At 43.3% G+C, this 22,849-nt stretch overlaps 2 protein-coding genes across 2 annotated transcripts in view; both read right to left on the bottom strand.

Moving 5' to 3' along the window:
* Positions 1-3,583: 3,583 nt before the first annotated feature.
* LOC135543821 (collagen alpha-1(II) chain-like) lies at positions 3,584-18,177 on the bottom strand. Its single transcript, XM_064971151.1, has 31 exons — positions 18,171-18,177; positions 18,004-18,110; positions 17,453-17,506; positions 17,167-17,220; positions 17,028-17,081; positions 16,826-16,933; positions 16,598-16,651; positions 16,068-16,175; positions 15,842-15,895; positions 15,384-15,437; positions 15,175-15,228; positions 15,012-15,065; positions 14,811-14,918; positions 14,552-14,605; positions 14,319-14,372; positions 14,018-14,071; positions 13,785-13,838; positions 13,515-13,568; positions 13,322-13,375; positions 13,096-13,149; positions 12,954-13,007; positions 11,949-12,002; positions 11,677-11,730; positions 11,053-11,070; positions 10,736-10,789; positions 10,380-10,442; positions 10,107-10,272; positions 8,066-8,175; positions 7,502-7,582; positions 7,126-7,308; positions 3,584-6,924 (listed from the first exon to the last, which is right to left on the bottom strand). Exons 1-31 carry the CDS (start codon positions 18,175-18,177, stop codon positions 6,772-6,774), a joined length of 2,238 nt encoding a protein of 745 aa, XP_064827223.1. The 3' UTR covers positions 3,584-6,771.
* Positions 18,178-18,227: 50 nt separating this feature from the next.
* The window catches only part of LOC135543820 (collagen alpha-2(XI) chain-like), a 116,016-nt gene continuing 111,394 nt past the window's right edge, over positions 18,228-22,849 (bottom strand). The window contains exons 33-38 of the mRNA XM_064971150.1: positions 20,258-20,311; positions 20,110-20,163; positions 19,923-19,976; positions 19,727-19,780; positions 19,563-19,607; positions 18,228-18,300 (exon numbers count right to left, since the gene is read on the bottom strand). Coding sequence (XP_064827222.1) covers positions 18,247-18,300; positions 19,563-19,607; positions 19,727-19,780; positions 19,923-19,976; positions 20,110-20,163; positions 20,258-20,311 — 315 coding nt within the window. The 3' untranslated portion in view covers positions 18,228-18,246. The remainder of the gene's footprint in view (positions 18,301-19,562; positions 19,608-19,726; positions 19,781-19,922; positions 19,977-20,109; positions 20,164-20,257; positions 20,312-22,849) is intronic.

Genomic DNA, 22,849 nt, shown 5'->3' with positions numbered 1-22,849 from the left:
TCGGTGTTACCTTTGATACTGATCTCTCTTTTGATGAACATATCAAGGTCAGCTTTTTTCCATCTTCATAACATTGCAAAAATCTGTAACTCTTTTTTCTAAAAATGATGCAGAAAAACAAATCTTTGCTTTTGTCACTTACAGATTAGACTACTGCAATGCTCTACTCACGTCTACCTGTATAAAGAACTAAATAAACTTCAGTTAGTGTTAAAAACGGCTGCTAGAAACTTGACTTGAACCCCAAAATTGTACCATATTACTCCAGTGCTAGCCTCTCTATGCTGGCTTCCAGTTAAGGCTAGGGCTGATTTCAAGGTTTTACTGCTAACCTACAAAGCATTACATGGACTTGCTCCTACCTGCATCTCTGATTTGGTCCTGCAGTACATACCTACACGTACGCTACGGTCACAAGCAGTGGCGACCCGTCATTCAATTCGGGGCAGAGCCCTACCTGTTTTGAGCCCTACATTTCTGGGGGCTGCCTGTTTTGAGCCCTACATTTCTGGGGGGGCTGCCTGTTTTGAGCCCTACATTTCTGGGGGGGGGCTGCCTGTTTTGAGCCCTACATTTCTGGGGGGGGGGGGCTGCCTGTTTTGAGCCCTACATTTCTGGGGGGGCTGCCTGTTTTGAGCCCTACATTTTTCTGGGGGGCTGCCTGTTTTGAGCCCTACATTTCTGGGGGGGCTGCCTGTTTTGAGCCCTACATTTCTGGGGGGGGGGCTGCCTGTTTTGAGCCCTACATTTCTGGGGGGCTGCCTGTTTTGAGCCCTACATTTCTGGGGGGGGCTGCCTGTTTTGAGCCCTACATTTCTGGGGGGCTGCCTGTTTTGAGCACTACATTTCTGGGGGGGGCTGCCTGTTTTGAGCCCTACATTTCTGGGGGGGGGGGCTGCCTGTTTTGACCCCTACATTTCTGGAGGGGGGGGGGCTGCCTGTTTTGCATGCTATTTTGGCATTAATAGATGTCACATATCAGTTCGCAAACAATGTAAAAAATATATTTTTAATTGAGTTAATAAAGCCTCATACAAACATGCTCCCTTTTTTGTTTTCTTGAGTAAGGCAGCTCCAAGCTCAGTGATTTCTGTGGTGGTGGGGCAAGCCAGCAGAAATTTTAAAACATTTTACCACGAAAGTTGACTGAGAACACATTCTCATTTACAGCAACGACCTTGGGAATAGTTACAGGAGAGAGGAGGGGGATGAATGAGCCAATTCTAAGCTGAGGATGATTAGGTGACCATGATGGTATGAAGGACAGCTTGGGAATTTAGCCAGGACACCAGGGTTAACACCCCTACTCTTACGATAAGTGCCATGGGATCTTTAATGACCAGAGAGTCAGGACACCCGTTTAACGTCCCATTTGAAAGACGGCACCCTACACAGGGCAGTGTCCCCAATCACTGCCCTGGGGCATTGAGATATTTTTTAGACCAGAGGAAAGAGTGCCTCCTTCTGGCCCTCCAACACCACTTCCAGCAGCATCTGGTCTCCCATCCAGGACCAACCCTGCTTAGCTTCAGAAGCAAGCCAGCAGTGGGATGCAGGGTGATATGCTCCTGGGTAGCAAAAATACAGAGCTTTGCGCCGTGATTGGCTCAGTGTTTTGTCACTCATGGGGACACTTCGTCACCACCAAGTCTAAGGGTAGAGCTTGGAAATTCAAGCCCCTTTGGTGCTGCCATAGAGTGACATTAGAAGTGCCCATCCAAGAAGGCTCAAGGTCATTGGCCACAGATAAAATTATGTCAAATCACGTGATATCTACAGTAGCTTTGACAACATCATACTTTCAAAATCTTAGCTAGTGGTCATCATCATGAATCAAGTCGAAAAATCTACTGGCAAATCCGTTTGAATGCTTGTCATATGAAGAGAAATTATAGATAAAACATATCGGTGCTCATCGGCCATTGAATATTACATAAGTTGCAAACTCAACAATGAGTGGTTTGGAAGGAATCAGTGGCTGCAAGCATTGCAAAGCAATCATTAGACTGCTATTCAGTGGAGTGGCTGTGTGGTCCCAAGTCTTAGATTAAGGGTCTCTTTTCCTAGTTTAAAATGATAAACATTCAACATTGGCCATGCTGTCAATGAAGCATGATTTGTGCCGTGCTCAAAACAACTGTTTTGTGAGTTCAAGACAACTGTGAACATGGAAAACATCTGGGAAAATAAGCTTTAAACTTTCATCCAACTCAGAATTGTAAATCTGGAGCTCTGGCTTCTTTCTAAGGCTATGACCTGAAGCCACCTTCCTGTTCAAGTGAGCACAGCACAACAAGTTGAGTCCAAAAATGTCTTGTATGCTGCTGTATAAATTATGTAATGTGCCAGGGAGATATGTATACTGTAGCTAAGAAAGTAACACTATGTTGTGTAGTAAGCTGTTAGTAGCCCATGTGCCTCACTCTAATAATTTGGTCTATTTTAACCTCTTAATTTCACCTACTGTTCTGACTTGGTGGTGCACATGTAGCCAATAACCTGTTTTAGAGAAATGTAATCATCGAATATGCCCTTTTATTTATCATACGGTTCTGACTTGGTGTACAGGGAGAACACTGTAAGAACAGCCCATGTTCTGAATTCTGTTGCTGTACATTACACAAGTGCTGAACAAATAGTTATATCGACTATGTCCGTCCTAGCTCGCTCATTAATGTCTTAATCGAAATTAGGGATTGCCTCTTATCCGCTCGTTGCTCCCTTAAGCCATAGTTTGTACGTCTCAATTGTCAGTAGAAACCACATTTGGCAAATCAAGTAAGCCATAACAGCAATGTTTTTTTTAAGGCAGTAAATGAGGCTTAATGAACTGTTTTTCTGCCAGACAAGGCTCCGCTGATAGCCAGGTGTAGCAGTGGTAAGGTGTTGGGACTGCTGTTGGGGACAGCTTTATGTAGGATCTAACAGTTGTGGGCACCGTTTGTCACCATTATTGTGCAATTCATGTATTGTTTAGTGTTGTGTTGTGTAGTGGCATTGCTGGCATGCATCCTCCATTTTCGTTGTTGTTGCCCCACCAAGATTTAAATGCTAAAATTGCCAATGGTCAGAAGACGCAAGCCTCCTTATTATCCCTAGAATTTCCAAGAAAACAGTTTCGAAAATCCAGTTTCACACTCGAAAATCCTAGGCTTACAGATAGGATCTTCATTTGATCACCCTGTTACACTTTCATGAGAACTTTCATGCAAGACAGGAAATGTAAAACTTGTAGTGTATTTGAGGTTTAAAAAAGCTTCTGATGTTTGTCATTTTTAGACTCGATTTTACCGTACATTTTTTAAAATCAACCGTACAAAAATGCCCATTAATTATACTCCATATAATCATTCACATTCCCTGTTGCTGCAGGATTATCTTCCTTCTGGCTCAAATGAAGATTCTACATCTCTATGGAAACTGAAACATTGTTTCCATTGTGGGAGGCAACATGTCTGCCTAGAGAGACTAAGCACTTGGTTCCAGAATAAACTGCTTTTCTACAAAAAAACTTTTCTTTTCAAGAAACCTATAGTTTTTCGGGCTATAGTTGATCAAATTTGAAACAAAGCAAAGTACAGAATACTGATATGTGATTATCTTTTATTCAGCTGATACATTTCTTTGAATGAGCTGCTGCATTATACACAGGTATAAAAATGTCCAGCATATCATTTCAAGACAGTAATAACAAAATCTCAAATTATGAGGATTTGTACAAAACAATAACTAAAAAGCACCAATGATCAGTCTCAGCCAGCTAAGGCAATCATGTTCAAAGTTGATGTTAGGCTAGTAATTGCATGTGTTTAGGGTTGGATGAACCCCTATACACTGTTTACAAAAACACCAACAGCCGTAGGAGCCTAAGTAATGTCATTACCTATCAGTGATCCAAGTGTGTACAGTGAAAAATACAGTATTTTGCTGATAAAAATGAGCCCTACTGTATACTAGAAAGGACACTGTTCTTGTACTCCACATAGTGATGTCCACCCTTCTATGAAACATTTCTATCTGCAATGCTTGGAATGTTCTTCCTGGAGTTTGGTATGGGAGGTGGCTACTGATTGGAAGTTGAGTACTTATAAGACAGAACATTATACATATTCCTAAATGCAAGCTACTGCATGCAAAGATACTATATTCCCTGAGACCTTCCTGAATTCCAAGTTCGTTGGTTGGCCATTACACATACACTACATGACCAAAAGTGTATGGACACCTGCTCGTCGAACATCTCATTCCAAAATCATGGGCATTAATCTGGTGTAAGTCCCCCCATTGCTGCTAAAACAGCCTTTACACTAGATCGTGGAACATTGCTGTGGGGACTTGCTTCCATTCAGCCACAAGAACATTAGTGAGGTTGGGTACTGATGTGAGCGATTAGGTCTGGCTCACAGTTGGCGTTCTAATTCATCCCAAATATGTTCGATGGGGTTGAGGTCAGGGCTCTGTGCAGGGCCGTCAAGTTTTTCTACACCAATCTCGACAAACCATTTCTGTATGGACCTCGCATTGCGCACGGGGGCATTGTCATGCTGAAACAGAAAAGTGCCTCCCCAAAACTGTTGCCACAAAGTTTAATCGTCTAGAATGTCATCGTATGTTGTTGCGTTAAGCTTTCCCTTGCACTGGAACTAAGGGGCATGGCCCAAACCATGAAAATCAGCCCCAGGCCATTATTTCTCATCCACCAAACTTTACAGTTGGCAATATGCTTCATTCATCACTCCAGAGAACGTGTTTCCACTGCTCAAGAGTCCAATGGCGGCGAGCTTTACACCACTCCAGCCGATGCTTGGCATTGCGCACAGTGATCTTAGGCTTGTGTGAGGCAGTTTGGCCATGGAAACCCAATTCATGAAACTCCCAACAAACAGTTATTGTGCTTGTTGCTTCCAAAGGCAGTTTGGAACTTGGTAGTGAGTGTTGAAACTGATGACAGACAATTTTTACACACTGGCCTACCACTTTGCGGCTGAGCCGTTTCAACTTCACAATAACAGCATTTACAGTTGACTGGGGCAGCTCTAGCAGGGCAGACATTTGACAAACTGACTTGTTGGAAAGGTGGCATCCTATGACAGTGCCATGTTGAAAGTCCCTGAGCTCTCCAGTAAGGCCATTCTACTGCCAATGTTTGTCTATGGAGATTGCATGTCGGTGTGCTCAATTTTATACACCTGTCAGCAACAGGTGTGGTTAAAATAGCCAAATCCACTCATTTGAAGGGGTGTCCACATACTTTGTATATATAGTGTACATATGTAGGATCTTAATTTGAACCAGTTCGCTACAGGAGGAAAATAATCCTGCAGCAACATGAAATGTGAATTGTTATGTGGATTATAATTAATGGACATTAGTAGACTATAGGTTTGCAAATTCTCAGGACCAAAGGGTGTTCAAATGAAGATCCTACATATGTAGAGACAGACAACTATGACAACTTTATGATCAAAAATATGATGGAAAGAAATTAAATGCACTGCTCTCAATGGCCCATATTCACAAAGAGTCTCAGAGTAGGAGTGCTGATCCAGGATCAGGTCCCCCGGTCCATATAATTATGATTAAAAGGCTAAACTGATCTGAGATCAGCACTCCTACTCTGAAACACTTTGTGAACACAGGCCAATAATGAACACCCACCTCTTGAGCAATCCTGGCATTGCTGAGCAGCTGCAGGGACAGGGTATGCTGCTTCTTCACTTAGACTAATTGATTAAATGAAATGAGGACTTGGAAAGCAATTGCCCGGTGCTAAAGTGCTTCGCCGGGAGAGCCAGCAGTCCAACATAATGCCTCTTTATTAGAACACCTGAAATAGATCTATAGCCCTTCAATTGAGTTATGTTTTGAATGCACGTAGTATATATCACGTAGTGTGCACAGCAGCTTCAGTGCCATGTTGAATATCAAGACTGCACTTGAGACTGTACCACAAGAATGTGCTGAATCGAGCACTGATAATATGCGGTGCATGGTATTTTACAAATAAAAAATAGGCCAGTAACTGTACAAATGTCTAGGATGGCTGAAATAGTTTTTTTGGTGCCTCCGTCACTGCAAACAGGGAGGGAATCAGTTAATTGCAAGAGATCAGGGTTTTAGAACAGGTTGGTCATTATCTAATCTAAAGAAACAAGTTAAACAACGCAAAAGCGAGTTCCTTGGCGCCTTGAAGTACAAGCAGTGGTTTGTCAATGAGCACCTTTGGGAAGGTCAGTGATGATCTATGGGACAACGTTAGCTGTGTCCAAATGGAACACATTGGTGAGAGGTTGAATCCACTGCATCGGACACAAAACAGACCATTAGGGCATAGGACTGTTCATATACAAAATAGGTTGTTGGCTATTATGGAAAGCTTTACAGCATAATAAACTGTTGCTGTGAAAACAAATGGAAAAAGATACAAAAAATAAACATTTTATATAGAAATCAAAACAACATTATATAAATTATTCATTACATGATAAACGTCTCTGTAAACGAAAACACAATTGTCCGAAAAGAACTTTGGAAATTGATGCACGCTCAAAGAGTAATTTATGTGGAGCCAGTCAATTAGAGAATTGATTGATCTCCACCAAAAATATCAAATGGAAAGAGGAGTGATGCCCTCACAAAATGCCAGAGCGATTGAATCCCTTTTATCTTCTTGTTCTCCAGCTGTCTTGGGGTCCTGAACACAGTCTCTTATCCTCCCTCGGTGAGTCCAAGGGGGTGGGAAATGAGCCTATGGGCCCCATGTCTCCCTCTCTAGCTGAAACACACGGGCCCGATGGTGAAGCCAAACTCGCGCGTGACATTTCCACCCCCGAACACAGCCACATCTCTCACAGGAAGCAGGTTGAGGTCCTCAAATTCAAACACAAACTCCCGCGGCTCCAACGAGTCCACCTCATCTCCCGGCTGCCACATCACAAACACAGAAAAACAATTACGCAGTTGGCCAAAAATAAACATCAGCGATCATGAAAAACTATATTTTTAAACCCTATTTCTCGTACTTTATCTTTTGTGACATCCCATTGTCACTCTTAGCAAGGAGTGCATAACTCTAACGTATTTGTAAGTGAAATACTTAGTCAAATGACACAAAACAAAACTTACAATGCAGTCGTTAAGAGCTCCGAAGTAACTCTGTCTCCTTGTGTCTGTCAGGAACTTGACCTCTCTGTCTGTGTGGCCCAGTCTGTGTCCCGGGTGGCAGGTGTAGGTGATCTTCTGCAAGGCTCTCCAACTCTGCAACCTCAGGAAACGCATCTGCACCACATTGGCCCCTGGATAATAGAACTGCCAGTGGCGGCAGAGAGGGAGACATTATGCTTTACAACTCTGCTATGAGACACTGTGAGACATCAGTACACATATAATACACTCAATTGATGCAGTTACAATTGAATTAGCTTTCTGTTACTATAAATTGAATAGTTGACACTAGAGACAGAGAGTATATTTCAGAGGAGAAGTAGAGAGAACTGACAACCTGAAATCCTTGTTCCTGTCTGCTGAGCCATTGGAACGAGCTGTCTGCCTCTGAACCCATAAGCCAGGCCTTCGTGGGCATCTTTAGGTATAAAACAATATGATCAATTATGAGTATGGTATTAAAATATGAATATGTGTTATGATTATAAATGATTATGTATTATGAGTATAGTATTAAGTATAAATTATTATGTTTTATGAGTATAGTATTAAGTATAAATATGATTGTGGATATTAGCTTGCAGGATCTGCTCAATTGTCAGATACACACTGGTCGATGGCATGAATTCTAAAAAGTTTACACTGATACCTGGAGGCATATTTAAAAATGTGTCTGTTGACAGTCTCTGTTCTTGATATTAGCATTTAGCTCAAAGGCAAAAAAAAAACCCAAACAAATAAATTGGATTCCCGTTAAAAATGGATTTATTCTCTGCTTGCCCAGACAGCATCTCATTATTCTGTAGCCATTTGATGCAGGATTATTCCCACTGTTGGTTTGATAGAGAGGTGTGAGGGTGAGAGGTGAGATGTGTGGGGTACTGATGATGTTATTGTCTACCTGGGCGTCTCTGGGGTGAAGGCAGGTGTGTGCGGCTGTACCAGAGAAGTTGCAGTCGGCCAGGAGAGCATCAGCAGGGCTGCCCTGATTAGGATCAATGTAATACATCCCTGTACAGACAAACAGCAACCATCATCACAGTGTATCCTCATCCTGACCTGTAACATTCATGTATATTCACTAGTCGTCATACGCTGTGATGTGCAACAACACTCCTAAAGAGCTATGAGATCTTCCTCTGAGAACGAGCCATACAATGGATAACATTGTCTTTCTCTACCGTGCTTCTAATTTGCTTTGACAACTTGGGAGCCATGGGATTAGGATGCTGTGGCCATTAATGAGTATTTTCAAGCAGCACAAAGGGCTTTGGCTCATAGATAGATACAGTTGAGGTCGGAGGTTTACATACACCTTGGCCAAATACATTTAAACTCAGTATTTTACAATTCCTGACATTTAATCCGAGTAAAAATTCCCTGTTTTAGGTCAGTTAGGATCACCACTTTATTTTAAGAATGTGAAATGTCAGAATAATAGTAGAGAATTATTTATATATTATTTAATATTATTTATTTTGGCTATTATTTCTTTCATCACATTCCCAGTGGGTCAGAAGTTTACATACACTCAATTAGTATTTGGTAGCATTGCCTTTAAATTGTTTAACTTGGGTCAAACGTTTTGGGTAGCCTTCTACAAGCTTCCCACAATACGTTGGGTGAATTTTGGCCCATTCCTCCTGACAGAGCTGGTGTAACTGAGTCAGGTTTGAAGGTGTCCTTGCACACACATGCTTTTTCAGGTCTGCCCACAAATGTTCTATAGGATTGAGGTCAGGGCTTTGTGATGACCACTCCAATACCTTGACTTTGTTGTCCTTCACCCATTTTGCCACAACTTTGGAAGTATGCTTGGGGTCACTGTCCATTTGGAAGACCCATTTGCGACCAAGCTTTAACTTCCTGACTGATGTCTTGAGCTGTTGCTTCAATATATCCACATCATTTTCAATCCTCATGATGCCAGTCACTCCTGCACCCCCACAACATGATGCCGCCACCCCCGTGCTTCACGGTCGGGGTGGTGTTATTCGGTTTTCAAGCCTCCCCCTTTTTCCTCCAAATATAACGATGGTCATTATGGCCAAACAGTTCTATTTTTGTTTCATCAGACCAGAGGACATTTCTCCAAAAAGTATGATCTTTGTCCCCATGTGCAGTTGCAAACCGTAGTCTGGCTTTTTTATGGCGGTTTTGGAGCAGTGGCTTCTTCCTTGCTGAGCGGCCTTTCAGGTTATGTCGATATAGGACTCGTTTTACTGTGGATATAGATACTTTTGTACCTGTTTCCTCCAGCATCTTCACAAGGTCCTTTGCTGTTATTCTGGGATTGATTTTGCACTTTTCACACCAATGTACGTTCATCTCTAGGAGACAGAACGCGTCTCCTTCCTGAGCAGTATGACGGCTGCGTGGTCCCATGATGTTTATACTTGAGTACTATTGTTTGTACAGATGAACGTGGTACCTTCAGGCATTTGGAAATTGCTCCCAAGGATGAACCAGACTTGTGGATGTCTACAAATGTTTTTCTGAGGTCTTGGCTGATTTGTTTAGATTTTCCCATGATGTCAAACAAAGAGGCACTGAGTTTGAAGGTCGGTCTTGAAATACATCCACAGGTACACCTCCAATTGATTCAAATGATGTCAAAATCAGAAGCTTCTAAAGCTATGACATCATTTTCTGGATTTTTCCAAGCTGTTTAAAGGCACAGTCAACTTAGTGTATGTAAACTTCTGACCCACTGGAATTGGGATACAGTGAATTATAAGTGAAACATTCTGTCTGTAAACAATTGTTGGAAAAATTACTTGTGTCATGCACAAAGTAGATGTCCTAACCGACTTGCCAAAACTATAGTTTGTTAACAAGACATTTGTAGAGTGGTTGAAAAACAAGTTTTAATGACTCCAACCTAAGTGTACGTAAACTTCTGACTTCAACTGTACAATACAGGTATAGATAGGGTTTCTGACCACTGGTGTAATCGGGGTGGCAGAGCCGCAGCTCCAGGCAGGTGGTGGCAGGGTGCTCCTTGCTGCCGTCAGGGGGGTCCATCAGCAGCCTCAGGTCCTGGTGTAGAGAGTCCAGCAGGGTTTGGAGCAGGGGGTAGTTGGGCTTATCTGACAGATACATCAAGTCCTACAATGGTGATGAGAACGATATGATCATTATGGAGTTATTCCTTCCACCACTTCATCTAATGGCTTTTGGGACACAGTCCTACTTGCCGAAGATGAATGACTTGCCTTGAGTTGAGTGAGGGTCAGATTCGATGAAGGACCTGGAAGTCCTGGGAGTCCAGGTGCCCCCTGAAACAAATGCAACAACAAAAAAGATTGGGACTAGGGTTGTAAAATTCCAGTAACTTTCTCAAAATATCCAGGTTTTCCAGAAATCCCAGTTGGAATATTCCTCAAATCGTGTGGGAATAAGCAGGAAATCCGGGAATCCTCCAACAAGTATTTCTAGAAAATCTGGGAATTTTGGGAACATAATCCGAATTGTGTAACCCTAAGTGGGAGGTTACTGTGTGATGGATGCAATCTTCAGCATTTGACGAAATGTACTATTGACCATTACGTATGAAATCAGTGCCACTTACCGGCAGGCCCCTCCTACCAGGTTGCCCAGGATATCCCTCAAATCCTTTCAAACCCTATGGACATACAGGCCATATGGTGAGACGAGAGTGCATTTCTACCATTCCATACTTACTACGCCATATTCAAATGTAGTTAGATAGGGAAATGCACACTGTAGTACTATCCCACTACTTTCCCTCTGTGTTTTCCAATGTGATGACATATGTGCTTGTGAATGTTTGCTTTCACTGTGAGAAAAAGCTAACACTAAAAAGCTTTACGTGGGGTTTGGTTTTGAAATGTTGAGAAAACAAGAAACTCATTTGTGATATCATACCTTTTCTCCAAACAAACCCTACAGATCGAGAGAAGAAAAAGGAGATGAGTTTGACTCGCAGGTCGGAAGTACACCGCTCTGCACTAACAGCTGTTGCAACCTTGCAATGCCTTGACTCACTGCATTATGATCACATTAGCTCCAGCTTCACTGCTTTTAAGAGCCGAGGCAATGGCGAGTTGAACAGAGTAATAATCTACAGCTAAACTCGGAGAGAACGGCAGAATGGCAGGACAGTCTGGTGAAAGTAAAGAAATGGGCTTATATAAGAGTCTGCAATTTAAAAGGAATTCGAGACATGATCATAATCATCATAACAACTTATTTTTAGGCATTCACCGAGGCTTGGTCTTGATGGTTAATGGACATGGGGGTTGTTAAGATATGTGGCTGAATGATGGACTTAGTGGTCTAGCGCTCGTTTGTCCTTGCAAAAGAACTATGATTTTACATTCCCTGTGCCCCAAAGGGAACAGATATTCCATATGTAGTGCACTACTATTGACCAGAGCCCTATGGACACTAGTCAAAAGTAGTGCACTACTTAAGTAATAGGGAGCCATTTGAGAAGATTGAAAGGGCTTGGGAAGGTATTTCTGAGATGATATAGGAAGGGTTACTTACAGGTAGTCCTGGCATCCCAGGTGTTCCTCTTGGCCCAGAAGGTCCGATATTTCCCTGGTTGGAAATAGTAGATCATGAAACGTTGATTAAAAAGTTATCAATGAATATTTTCAGGAAGAAAAAGAAAGCTAAAAAACCTCTGATAGATCACTATTGGTTCAATGAGCCTCATGGCTTTTGGTAATTGTCACTAATGGCTATGGTGCTATCGTAGAGAGTTCTTGCTATAGATGGTTTGAAAGGAAGAGTGTGTTGAGATAATGTTGTTTCACCTGATCTCCCTTTGGGCCTGTCTGTCCTGGCACCCCAACAGGACCCTGACTACCCTGTGAAACATACAGTTAGTCAGTCTGTTTGTCACAGCCCATCTCCTACTTACAGCATGGCATTATAGGCAACGTCATACTACTGGAATGTTGACAAACCTGTCTGTATGTCGTTTCTCTATGAAGTTAAAACTGACACCAAGGCTTGTTTGTCGTGTCTCAGAGTAGGAATGTTGACCTAGGATAAGCTTTGCATTCCAGATTGAAGTCGATGGTGTTAGGGTTCGTTTCTTACGTCCTTCTTTGTCAATCATTGGTTCATTGGTGAAATTAGCATTAGTACAATATCTTCAATAAAATCATTCAAAAACCTTTATTAATGCAATTGCAGACAGAGGTTGACAAACAGGAACATAGCACGCATGTTTCTGAGTAAGTTCTGCCTCCGACAAAAGGTCTCCAGTTGTTTCACCTAACCCTAAGTCGCACCCTGATGATGTCACTGCCTACGTCATCATCCTCTACTCCTGGGACCAGAGCCATGCCCACAGAGCCGTATAAGCAGGGCCTTTATTGTTAGCTAAACACTTAGCAGTTAATGTCCCCTCCCCCCAAAGTTGATTTGTTGTGGAATTTTTACCAAGTCTTGTCTCCTTCACTCCCCGGCAGAGTTCTGTCTAAGTCACACATTTCTAAGATGGGCCTCTTTATAATGAGGCGGAAAGAGAGAGAAAACCCAAATACAACTGGAGAACAATACTAAACATCTTCAATTAATATATATACTGTTAATCTGTTGTCTAGGACCCTATAAATGTAAGGAGGGAGGGTCTTATAACCCCTGTTCATAAAACATAAGCATAATCAATTATTCTGATACATCAAACATTTGTACAGCCCCAAATCATGACTGCTAGGTGAACCCTGACAATGGACAGGCGGGGACCTGATCCTCGATCAGCACTCCTAGCCTGAGACGTTTTATGAAGACGTTTTTCAATCAAAACGTACCTTTAGGCCATCACCCCCTGGTGGACCGAGCGGCCCTATGCCCCCTTTCTCTCCCTGTAGGGGGGAACATATATGGTAAATAAGGTTTCCCAATGCAACTCTCGCTGATTCACTAGTATCAATAATTAAATTCTATTCCTACCTTGCTCCCTTTGTCACCCTGATGCCCTCCGTCTCCTCGCGAGCCTGGGATTCCCTGAGAGAGAAAAGACGTCAGCTGTGTATCGATCATCAGCCGACTTAAAGCATTATCATGGAACGACGCTTTACTCTTATGAAACAACACTGCTCACAGTGAAGTGCATCGGAGGCTATCTCTGCCTGGGATTGAATGATGAAATGAAACAGTATCAATCTGTTGGACTTACTATAGACCCTGCCCATCCTGGAGGACCAATCAATCCCACATTTCCCCCTTTCCCCTGTAGGAATGACAGGACACAACGTTCGTGCACACCATGATATGTATGATATACAGCATGGTTAAGAGATTGGAGTGTGGGTGTGTGTGTGTGTGTGTGCATGTGCCTGTGTGACCCTTCACATCACCCGACCTCTGACCTTTGGTCCTCTCTCTCCTCTTGTGCCCCTGATTCCAGCCTTGCCTCTTTTGCCCTGTGAATGTTTACAATGTTGGTGAACGAGGCAAGGGTAAAACACACGGACACATCTCGGTCGTGTCCTAAATGACACCCTATTCCCTTTCGAGGGAGCTACTTTTGAGCGCATCCCTCATCTTTCATTCATGAACCTGGATCATCTATTTTCCTTGAATACAACCCCTTTTATTCACACTGTGAAATTTAATGGATTGAAGGAGGGAGCCCTCACCCTCCTTCCGATGTGACCTGTCTTTCCAGGTGATCCATCTCTGCCGTCATCTCCCTGTTGAGCAAACACAGCATCAACAAACAGGAGGATATAATCTAGCCTCTGTATGCACTAGTGCCCCAGAGAGGTGAGCTGAATGCAGGCCAGTGCCAGACTTGAGATTGGGTTTCACAGTACAAAGAGGAGAAGGAATGAGAAAAGGATAATAGAGAGATGGAGCATCTTGATCTCACCTTCTCTCCTTTCAGTCCCTGTTGTCCCTCTGGTCCTTGGCTTCCCCTGACACCCTGCAACATTCAACACAATAGAATGACTTTAAGAAACATCCACGATGTCAGAGAAAGCTTATCAGGTTGAAGAAATATAGGCGACCTTCTGGTAGTGCTGTTCGTTTTACATACTGAAGATGACCATTTGACACTGCTTGAGGTCATCATTATCCGCTAGACAACAAACCCAGAGGGAAACCCGCTGCTATAGGAGCCTAATGCTAATATTACATCATCCATGGCATCCCTGTGTCTGTGTACTCACCAGCACCCCAAGGGGACCTTCTGGCCCCTGGGCTCCCACCTCACCCTGTGGCCCCTGTTGTGGGAGAGGAGACAATAACAAACAGGGAAGAATGAAGCCGAAGCAAATAGTATGTCTTTGAGGAAAGATTTTTCTAGCCTGAGTGCCTGACATGTTTGACTTGACAATGAGCAACAGAGTTGGCAAGTGCACAAACAGATCTGGGACCAGACTAAGATGTCGCTGCTCTTTACCTCTAAACCAGGAAGTGCTGGTGGCCCTCTGATGCCCGGCAGACCGTCGAGCCCCTACAGAGACCAATACAAAATCAAATACCTTGAAGACTTATCTATTTCTGATTAATTGCATGGTAGAGTATATTATGAAAATTACATTTATAATAAAATCAGACATTGAATTGGGGTTAAATGGGGCACTGTCTATTTCACCTGAACTGATGTGTTGCTTTAGGGGCCTAAAGGCCAAACTGGCAGCAACAATGAATGTCCTCACCTGTTCTCCTGGCTCGCTTGATCCCCCTGGCTCCCCTTTTTCTCCGTCTGGCCCTGGCTCACCTTTATGGCCCAAGTCTCCCTCAGGCCCAACCTTCCCAACTGGACCCTGCAATATTCACCACACCAGCACATGGATAATGCTATTCGTAGGGGAATCACTGGGAATATGGCTGACTTGACTGGTCTAAAAGACACAGACCTGTGCTCCTGGCTTCCCTGGGTCACCTCTGACCCCTGAGACTCCAGCCACCCCCTGAGAATACAATAACAAGAAAACATGCATTTATACCAAAAGGACAAATGCCATTCACCCTGCATACAATATCAGTACTGTAGTAATTAGGTTTTGAAGCGACTGTTACCGGAGGCCCTGTTCTGCCAGGTTGTCCGATGGTTCCGCCAGACCCAGACTGGCCCTAAAGAAAGAGAGAGACAGAGAAATCAGATGGGAATTACAGATCTGCTCTGAAGTAATTGCTTGGATTTTTTTGGGGTAGTGGAAGCGTTTAGCATTTCCCTGTCCTGAATTGCTCCTCCATTTGATGTGCAGGCCAGGGAATCAAGTCATTACCTTCTCTCCTTCAGGTCCATCTGGCCCTGGAGGCCCCCTGGGGCCCATGATACCCTGAGAAGAAGCAGAAGAGACCAATGAATCACCGTCACCCTGACAACACTATGTCCAACCGTGTTTCCTCAATTCCTCCCATCCTATCTCCTCGCCTCCTTCTCAACCCTATTGGAGGACTAGATTCAAGGTCCCTTCAGGTCTTCTTCTCCAATCAGTTTTGAGAAAGAAGCAAAAAAAGAGGATGTGAGGAATCGAGGAAGGATAAATTGAGAAAGAGCCTAACAGTGCAGAGAAGTCTAATCTATATATATGCTCATTGGACATTGATCAATTTGAGTTAATGTCAACAAGAAACGTAGAACTTTGAGTGACATATACTGTAGTAGTATCTGGTAGTGGTCAATACTTGTCAGAGAAAAACACGTACATTTCATTGACATAAATATTGCTTCCTGACTCACCTGTAGCCCTGACAAGCCTGCAGGTCCCATTTCTCCCATAAATCCTGGCTGACCCTGGTGGACACAGCGCAGAGGGGGAGCATCAGTCATCAAATTGATCACCCAAAGCCACATCTCAAAAATCACATTGAAAATCACTTCAGTTGATTCCATTTGATGGTTTCAATGTGTGTTGAACATAAGCTAGAATGTGCAGCTCATTATGTATTGTCATCTGAACACTCACCATAAGTCCGATGTGGGCCTTTTCTCCCTTTGGTCCCTTCTCCCCATTCTCCCCCAGCGCCCCCCATGGACCATTCCACCCTGTTGGCCCCAGAGGTCCCACATCACCCTGCAAGAACAGCCATGTCAGTCAGACATCACCATGATGTCATTTCAACCAGATTTCAACCTGTTTGTAACGACGTTCCTTCAACCAGATTTCAACCTGCTTGTAATTACGTTCTTTCAACCACATTTCAACCTGTTTGTAATTATGAGTAGGCCGTCATTGTAAATAAGAATTTGTTCTTAACTGACTTGCCTAGTTAAATAAAGGTTCAATTGAAATTAAGAATTAATTTCAACAAATGTTCAACTTTGTTTGTAATGATGTAATTTTAACCAGTTTTCAACCTGTTTGTAACCACTACCCCTCTATGGCCCTGTCAATAATTAGTGTCCAATGCAATAGATATGAATAGAATAGATATGCAGTATACATACAGCACATTCACATTGATGATGTGTGCTGAAAGGTCAGTGTTTGTTTACCTTCTCCCCTTTGAAACCTGGACCACCAGCATCGCCAGTAGGTCCGACATCACCCTAAGAACCAAAGGAGTCATCTCAAGAGTTACACTGCAGAGTATATTGTATGGTCTTGTTGTGTGTATGATGCTTAGGCAAAGGGGTATGTACTACAGTAAGTGCACATGTGAGAATCTACAGGTGATGGTTCAGGCAGGTAGAGTAGACGTCAACTGACAGAGGCATGCTCACCTCTTTTCCCATTTGTCCATGAGAGCCTTGCAACCCTTTGAGCCCCTGTAGACCTCGATCTCCAGGCTGCCCTGGAGGACCAAACTTCCCACAAGGCCCTAGGTCCCCCTAGAATACATGTGAAGTAGAAGAAGTATTGAGAGGAGAAAAATATATTTAAACCACGTGTTTGTAGAGGCATCATTGTGTCAGTATCCCTGACCTGTTCCCCTTTCGTTCCTGGTGGCCCCTCTAACCCTGATTGGCCAGGAGTACCCTGGAAACAGGAAACGGAAGAGAACTATCAGAAAACGCACCTGCCTGAAACATTAGACTTCCTATTCGAAGTGTGTTCAACCAACCTGTTCCCCATCCAGTCCCGAAGGAACAAGATCACCAGGAGGTCCCAGCATACCCTGTCATGTTCCAAAAACAGTGTGGTTTAACACACAGCACATCCAACATTGCTAGATCATATTTAGGGTTACAGAATTCCGGCAACTTTTCCAAATCAGTAGGAATAAGCAGGAAATCCAGAATCCTCCAACTAGGATATCTTGAAAACCGGAACATTTTGGGGAAAGTTACCGGAGTTTTGCATTCCTAGACATATTATTGTCATCTTCTCATTATATTTGCTGTACTTACCATTTCTCCTCTTTCCCCTGCTGGTCCTATGAGTCCACCAGCACCTGAAATTCCCTGGGAATTGGACCACATAGAGTTTAAAACGGTGGACAACACAGCACACTGAAACATGGCTCAAGAGCTGCGCTTGGTATCCCAAACCAAGCCAAATAAGCATCCAATGGGTGACGAATCATAAGCCATCTAATCAATTACGAATACATCGATTGATTTCACCTACTGAATCCTGACAAGAAACCCATCCAACAGGCATCAATGTCCCATACGAGATTATACAGAGGTTCTAGTGTAGCCTAGTGGTTAGAGCATTGGACTAGTAACCGAAAGGTTGCAAGTTCAAATCCCCGAGCTGACAAGGTACAAAATCTGTCGTTCTGCCCCTGAACAGGCAGTTAACCCACTGTTCCAAGGCTGTCATTGAAAATAAGAATTTGTTCTTAACTGACTTGCCTAGTAAAATAAAGGTAAATAAATAAATAAATTCTAGAGGTTACAGTCCTCAGAGGTTGTTGAGAGGAGAAGAGAGCAGCGGCTGGAAAGTGCCCACTCACTGGGGTTCCTGCTGGTCCGTCAGGACCTTGTGTCCCCGGAGGCCCTCTGCTTCCCCTGGGCCCCGGCTTCCCTGTGCCTCCATCTGAACCCTGCAGACCCGGGGTCCCTGGAACACACAGGTGAGTATTGGTCTTGTTCCCATTGTGTCTGGCCAAGCATGACTAACTGTACATTGACAGTGTATTTTGGATATGTAAGAACATTTTGACTGTTGATGGAGTGGTGATAAGGCCTGTTCTGCTTTAACTCACCTGTAGGCCCTCTGACCCTGTGGGTCCCAGATCCCCCAGCCGACCCTTACGAGAAAACCATGAGAGATCATTAAGGAGGAAAAGTATGGACTACAAAATACAGCCTTGCGGATTGATTTTTCAAAGGAGATATTTGGGAAATGTAGCTCTGGTATTGGACACTTCTTTGGACACTGTGTTAACTAACCTCCAGACAAGCTGCAATGCCATACAACTCTCCTTCCGTGGCCTCCAACTGCTCTTAAATGCAAGTAAAACTAAATGCATGCTCTTGCCAGCCGTGCAGCATCACTACTCTGGACGGTTCTGACTTGGAATATGCGGACAACTACAAATACCTATGTGTCTGGTTAGACTGTAAACTCTCCTTCCAGACTCACTTGAAACATCTCCAATCCAAAATGAAATCTAGAATCGGCTTCCTATTTCGCAACAAAGCCTCCTTCACTCATGCTGCCAAACATACCCTCGTAAAACTGACCAACCTACCGATCCTCGACTTCGGCGATGTCATTTACAAAACAGCCTCCAACACTCACAGTGCCATCCGTTTAGTCACCAAAGTCCCATATACTAACCACCACTGCGACCTGTACGCTCTCGTTGGCTGGCCCTCACTTCATACTCGTCTCCAAATCCACTGGCTCCAGGTCATCTCCAAGTCTTTGCTAGGTAAAGCCCCGCCTTATCTCAGCTCACTGGTCACCATATCAGCACCCACCCGTAGCACGCACTCGAGCAGGTATATCTCACTGGTCACCCCCAAAGCCAATTCTTCCTTTGGCCACCTTTCCTTCCAGTTCTCGGCTGCCAATGACTGGAACGAACTGCAAAAATCACTGAAGCTGGAGACTCATGTCTCTCACTAGCTTTAAGCACCAGCTATCAGAGCAGCTCACAGATCACTGCACCTGTACTTAGCCTATCTGTAAACAGCCCATCTATCTACCTCATCCCCATACTGTATTTATTTATTTATTTATCTATCTTGCTCATCTATCACTCCAGTGTTTAATTGTAAATATTTCGCCACTATGGCCTATTTCATTGCTTTTCCTCCCTTATCTTACCTCATTTGCACCCACTGTATATATATACTTTTTTTCTGCTGTAGTATTGACTGTATGTTTGTTTATTCCATGTGTAACTCTGTGTTGTTGTATGTGTCGAACTGCTTAGCTTTATCTTGGCCAGGTCGCAGTTGTAAACGAGAACTTGTTCTCAACTAGCCCACCTGGTTAAATAAAGGTGAAAAAAAAAAAAAAAAAAAAAAATTGATTGACCAATGTGTTTGAGGTTGATCTCACCTGAGGTCCTGGAGGGCCTCTCTCCCCAGAAGGTCCTGATAAACCCTATAAAACACAGCCCAGTCAGCACAGGCTCAATACACCCATCACCCAACTAATGCCCGACTCAATGAACTTGTCCACATACAGTATGTGGACTTGTCAATAACAGCACAGTTACTTACTGGAGGTCCAGGCTTCCCAGAAGGACCAGGCAGGCCTCTCACACCTGTCTCTCCCTGAGACACATATACACAGTCAGTCGCAATAACGACTAAACATTTCAAAGGAACTACACATAGAAACATGTGATGCTGGTGCAGGTCTGGTATGGCCGTTTGGAATAATCACTGACTACATAATTCATATGCGTGTCCTTACCCTCTCTCCCATGTGACCAGTTGTACCACGCATCCCCACGTTACCCGGGAAACCCTGGGGGCAAGAGAGACACGGGAGTGGTAATATAAGGACGTTGCACACACACACACACAAGCACAAAACAGAGACATTCTCAGTGTGCTGATCAAACCCTTGGCCCTGTACGCCCTACAGAAGCATCACTTACATACATGCCTACTGAGCCCTGTGGGCCCTCTACACCTTCCGTCCCAGTGAAGCCCTGATGGAGAGACACAGCGTCACACACACACACGGTTCAAAGTTGTCCTATTGAGAATCACATCAACCACTTTCGTGTTAAATGTGTCACTCACCCTCTCTCCCAGCGGCCCAGGGATACCAGTTGGTCCTATCCGTCCAGGTGTGCCCTGTCAATGAGACAGTAGTCACTCACACTGCACGCTGTGTGCAGATGGCCTCAGTCCCCAACACTAACTCTGTTCATGACTCATCATTGCAGCTCGTCATTGATTATATAGGAATGTCTGCCAGATCATTGTGCATGTTTATGATAGTAATATCCACAATCAATGTCCTATGATTGTTGGTGGAACACAATAACTTAGTTTTTTTTCGATTGCTAAACGACAGTGGGCACAACTGGAGTCACATGTGCAAAACTCTAACTACAGTCTGCACTACCAACAGTCACCTGAGCTAAACAGTTCACATCACCTGCAAAACTCATTCCAAGCAACACAACTCTTAACACATGGCTCAAAACACGCTCAGTGCAGCCAAACACTATGCACAACCCTCACTGAGATAACACACACTGTCACTTAGAACACACTGAGAGTAAAAACACTAGCATCAAACACCAATACAGAAAATACAAACTTTTCATCTTTACAGTTTGAACAATTTCAGTGACTTCATACAAAGTAATATTTTCTTCAAAGAAAAGAGTGACATTCTTTCACATGATTTATTAAATTTTTTAGAACATAACAATTCTTTAAGGTAAATGAAAATTAGCAGTTTGCTTCAATAGCCTGTAGTAATTTACGGAATTACAGTAATGAGAAAAAAAAGGTAGAAACTAAAAGTACATACTGTAATTCGAACAAATAATTGAGGGGCTAATCCTGCCTCTCTCTAGCATCAGGCCACAGGTTGTCTTCAACATCACATCTAATGTTTTCTCCTGCCATGCACCTGGGGAAGAACCTTCTGGAGTGCCTTATCCATCCCTGGCAGTCCTCTGGACTCGTGTCCTCACATCCGGTACGCATGGCTTCCAAAATAGACATTTGGTCATGTGGTCAAACACTTTTTTTGGTCAAACACTTTCCACCTCCAGGCAGAGAAAAACTCCTCTATTGGGTTGAGGAAGGGTGAATATGCAGGCAGGTACAAAACCATATATCTGTGATGTGCTGCAAACCAATCTGTGACAGCTGCAGAGTGGTGAAAAGCAACGTTATCGCAAACTATGACAAAAACTTGGGGGTTTCTTACTGGCTCTCCCTGTTCTGCTGGCACTAGCTGAGCATAGAGCTGTTCTAGGAAAGCTATAAGCCTTTCTGTGTTGTATGGGCCAATGAGTGGTGTGTTGAGAAGCAAACCATCATTGGCCATTGCAGCACACATGGGGATTTTTCCCCCCCTTTGGCCTGGAACCTCCACAGTGGCCCTTTGACCTATAACATTCCTTCCTCTGCGCCGTGTTTTGGCAAGGTTAAATCCAGCTTCATCGATAAATACAAATGAATGTGGTCTTTCCAGTGCTTCCACCTCCATTACTCTCTGAAAAACAGTAGGTGCACAGTTTTACTGTAGAAATGCTAGTGTTTTTTTTTTACTGTAAATATTTTGTATAGCTGTGTATGTAACCTCAGACGTCTTACCTGGACATATTGGTATCTTTGCTCTTTTACCCGTTCACTGTTTCTCTCGAACGGTACAGTGTATAACTGTTTCATTGTAACTTGGTGTTTCTTTAGGACTCAAGCAATAGTTGTTGTGCTGACAGAATTAACATTTTCAAATATATCATTATCAGCCAGCACTCTATCTTGAATCTCCCGCAGTTTTATTGCATTGTTGACAACAACCATGTCAACAATAGCATTTTCCTGCGCATCTGAAAATATTTTTCCTCTTCCCTCTGTTGGGAGCAGCCTTTGGGTCCTGTTGTAAAAATATATTTTACAGTCAAACTTACTGTAATATATATCTGTATAAATATTCTATAATTGCAATACAAAATAGATTCCTGTAATGTTTTCATTTACTGTAAGGATGTAACTCTCACCTGTTTGTATGATGGAAAATTCGCATTACAGATGCCACTGTGGATCTTTGCAGATTGGGTTGCACCCTCAACCCTGCCTCTCTCAATGAGAGACCATGGTTCACGACATTGGTCTATAAGTGTAGCCCTTATTTCATCTGAAATAACAGCTCTTTGTCTTCTTTGTCTTCCTCCACGCATCCGCCCTCTCCCTGCCACCCTTCTCCCTCCACGAACCCATCTTCCTTGTTCCATTTCCAAAATGAGTCTTTCTGAGCTCTATCTATATATACTGTAATATGTGTGTGTGTTCACTAACAAGTCTAAAACAAGACACCTGCTTAGCCTTTCAGCTGAAATTGCAATCAGCAGTGTTTGAAAGGCACAAGGCTGAAATCTATTCCGTTTTGAATGTGTGGTTCACAGTTTTGACAGCAGTGTGTTAGCATTTGAACAAAGTGCTGTAAATCCACAGTGTTGTGCAGGTTGTGGTTAAAGTCATGGGATAAGTGTGTAGAGTTTTGAAAACTGTGTTCAAGCAATGAAAAACGAACTAGAGTTTGGTCCACATGAACTGCTGCTGTGCAGACTGCAGTTAGAGTTTTTCACATGTGACTCCAGTTGTGTCCACTGTCGTTTAGCAATCGGAAAAAACTGTAATAGTGTCTGA

The sequence above is a fragment of the Oncorhynchus masou genome, chromosome 8 (genome assembly GCF_036934945.1).
Source record: "Oncorhynchus masou masou isolate Uvic2021 chromosome 8, UVic_Omas_1.1, whole genome shotgun sequence".
In the NCBI taxonomy this organism is placed as follows: domain Eukaryota; kingdom Metazoa; phylum Chordata; class Actinopteri; order Salmoniformes; family Salmonidae; genus Oncorhynchus; species Oncorhynchus masou.
This window is presented reverse-complemented; position numbering and strand designations above follow the sequence as displayed.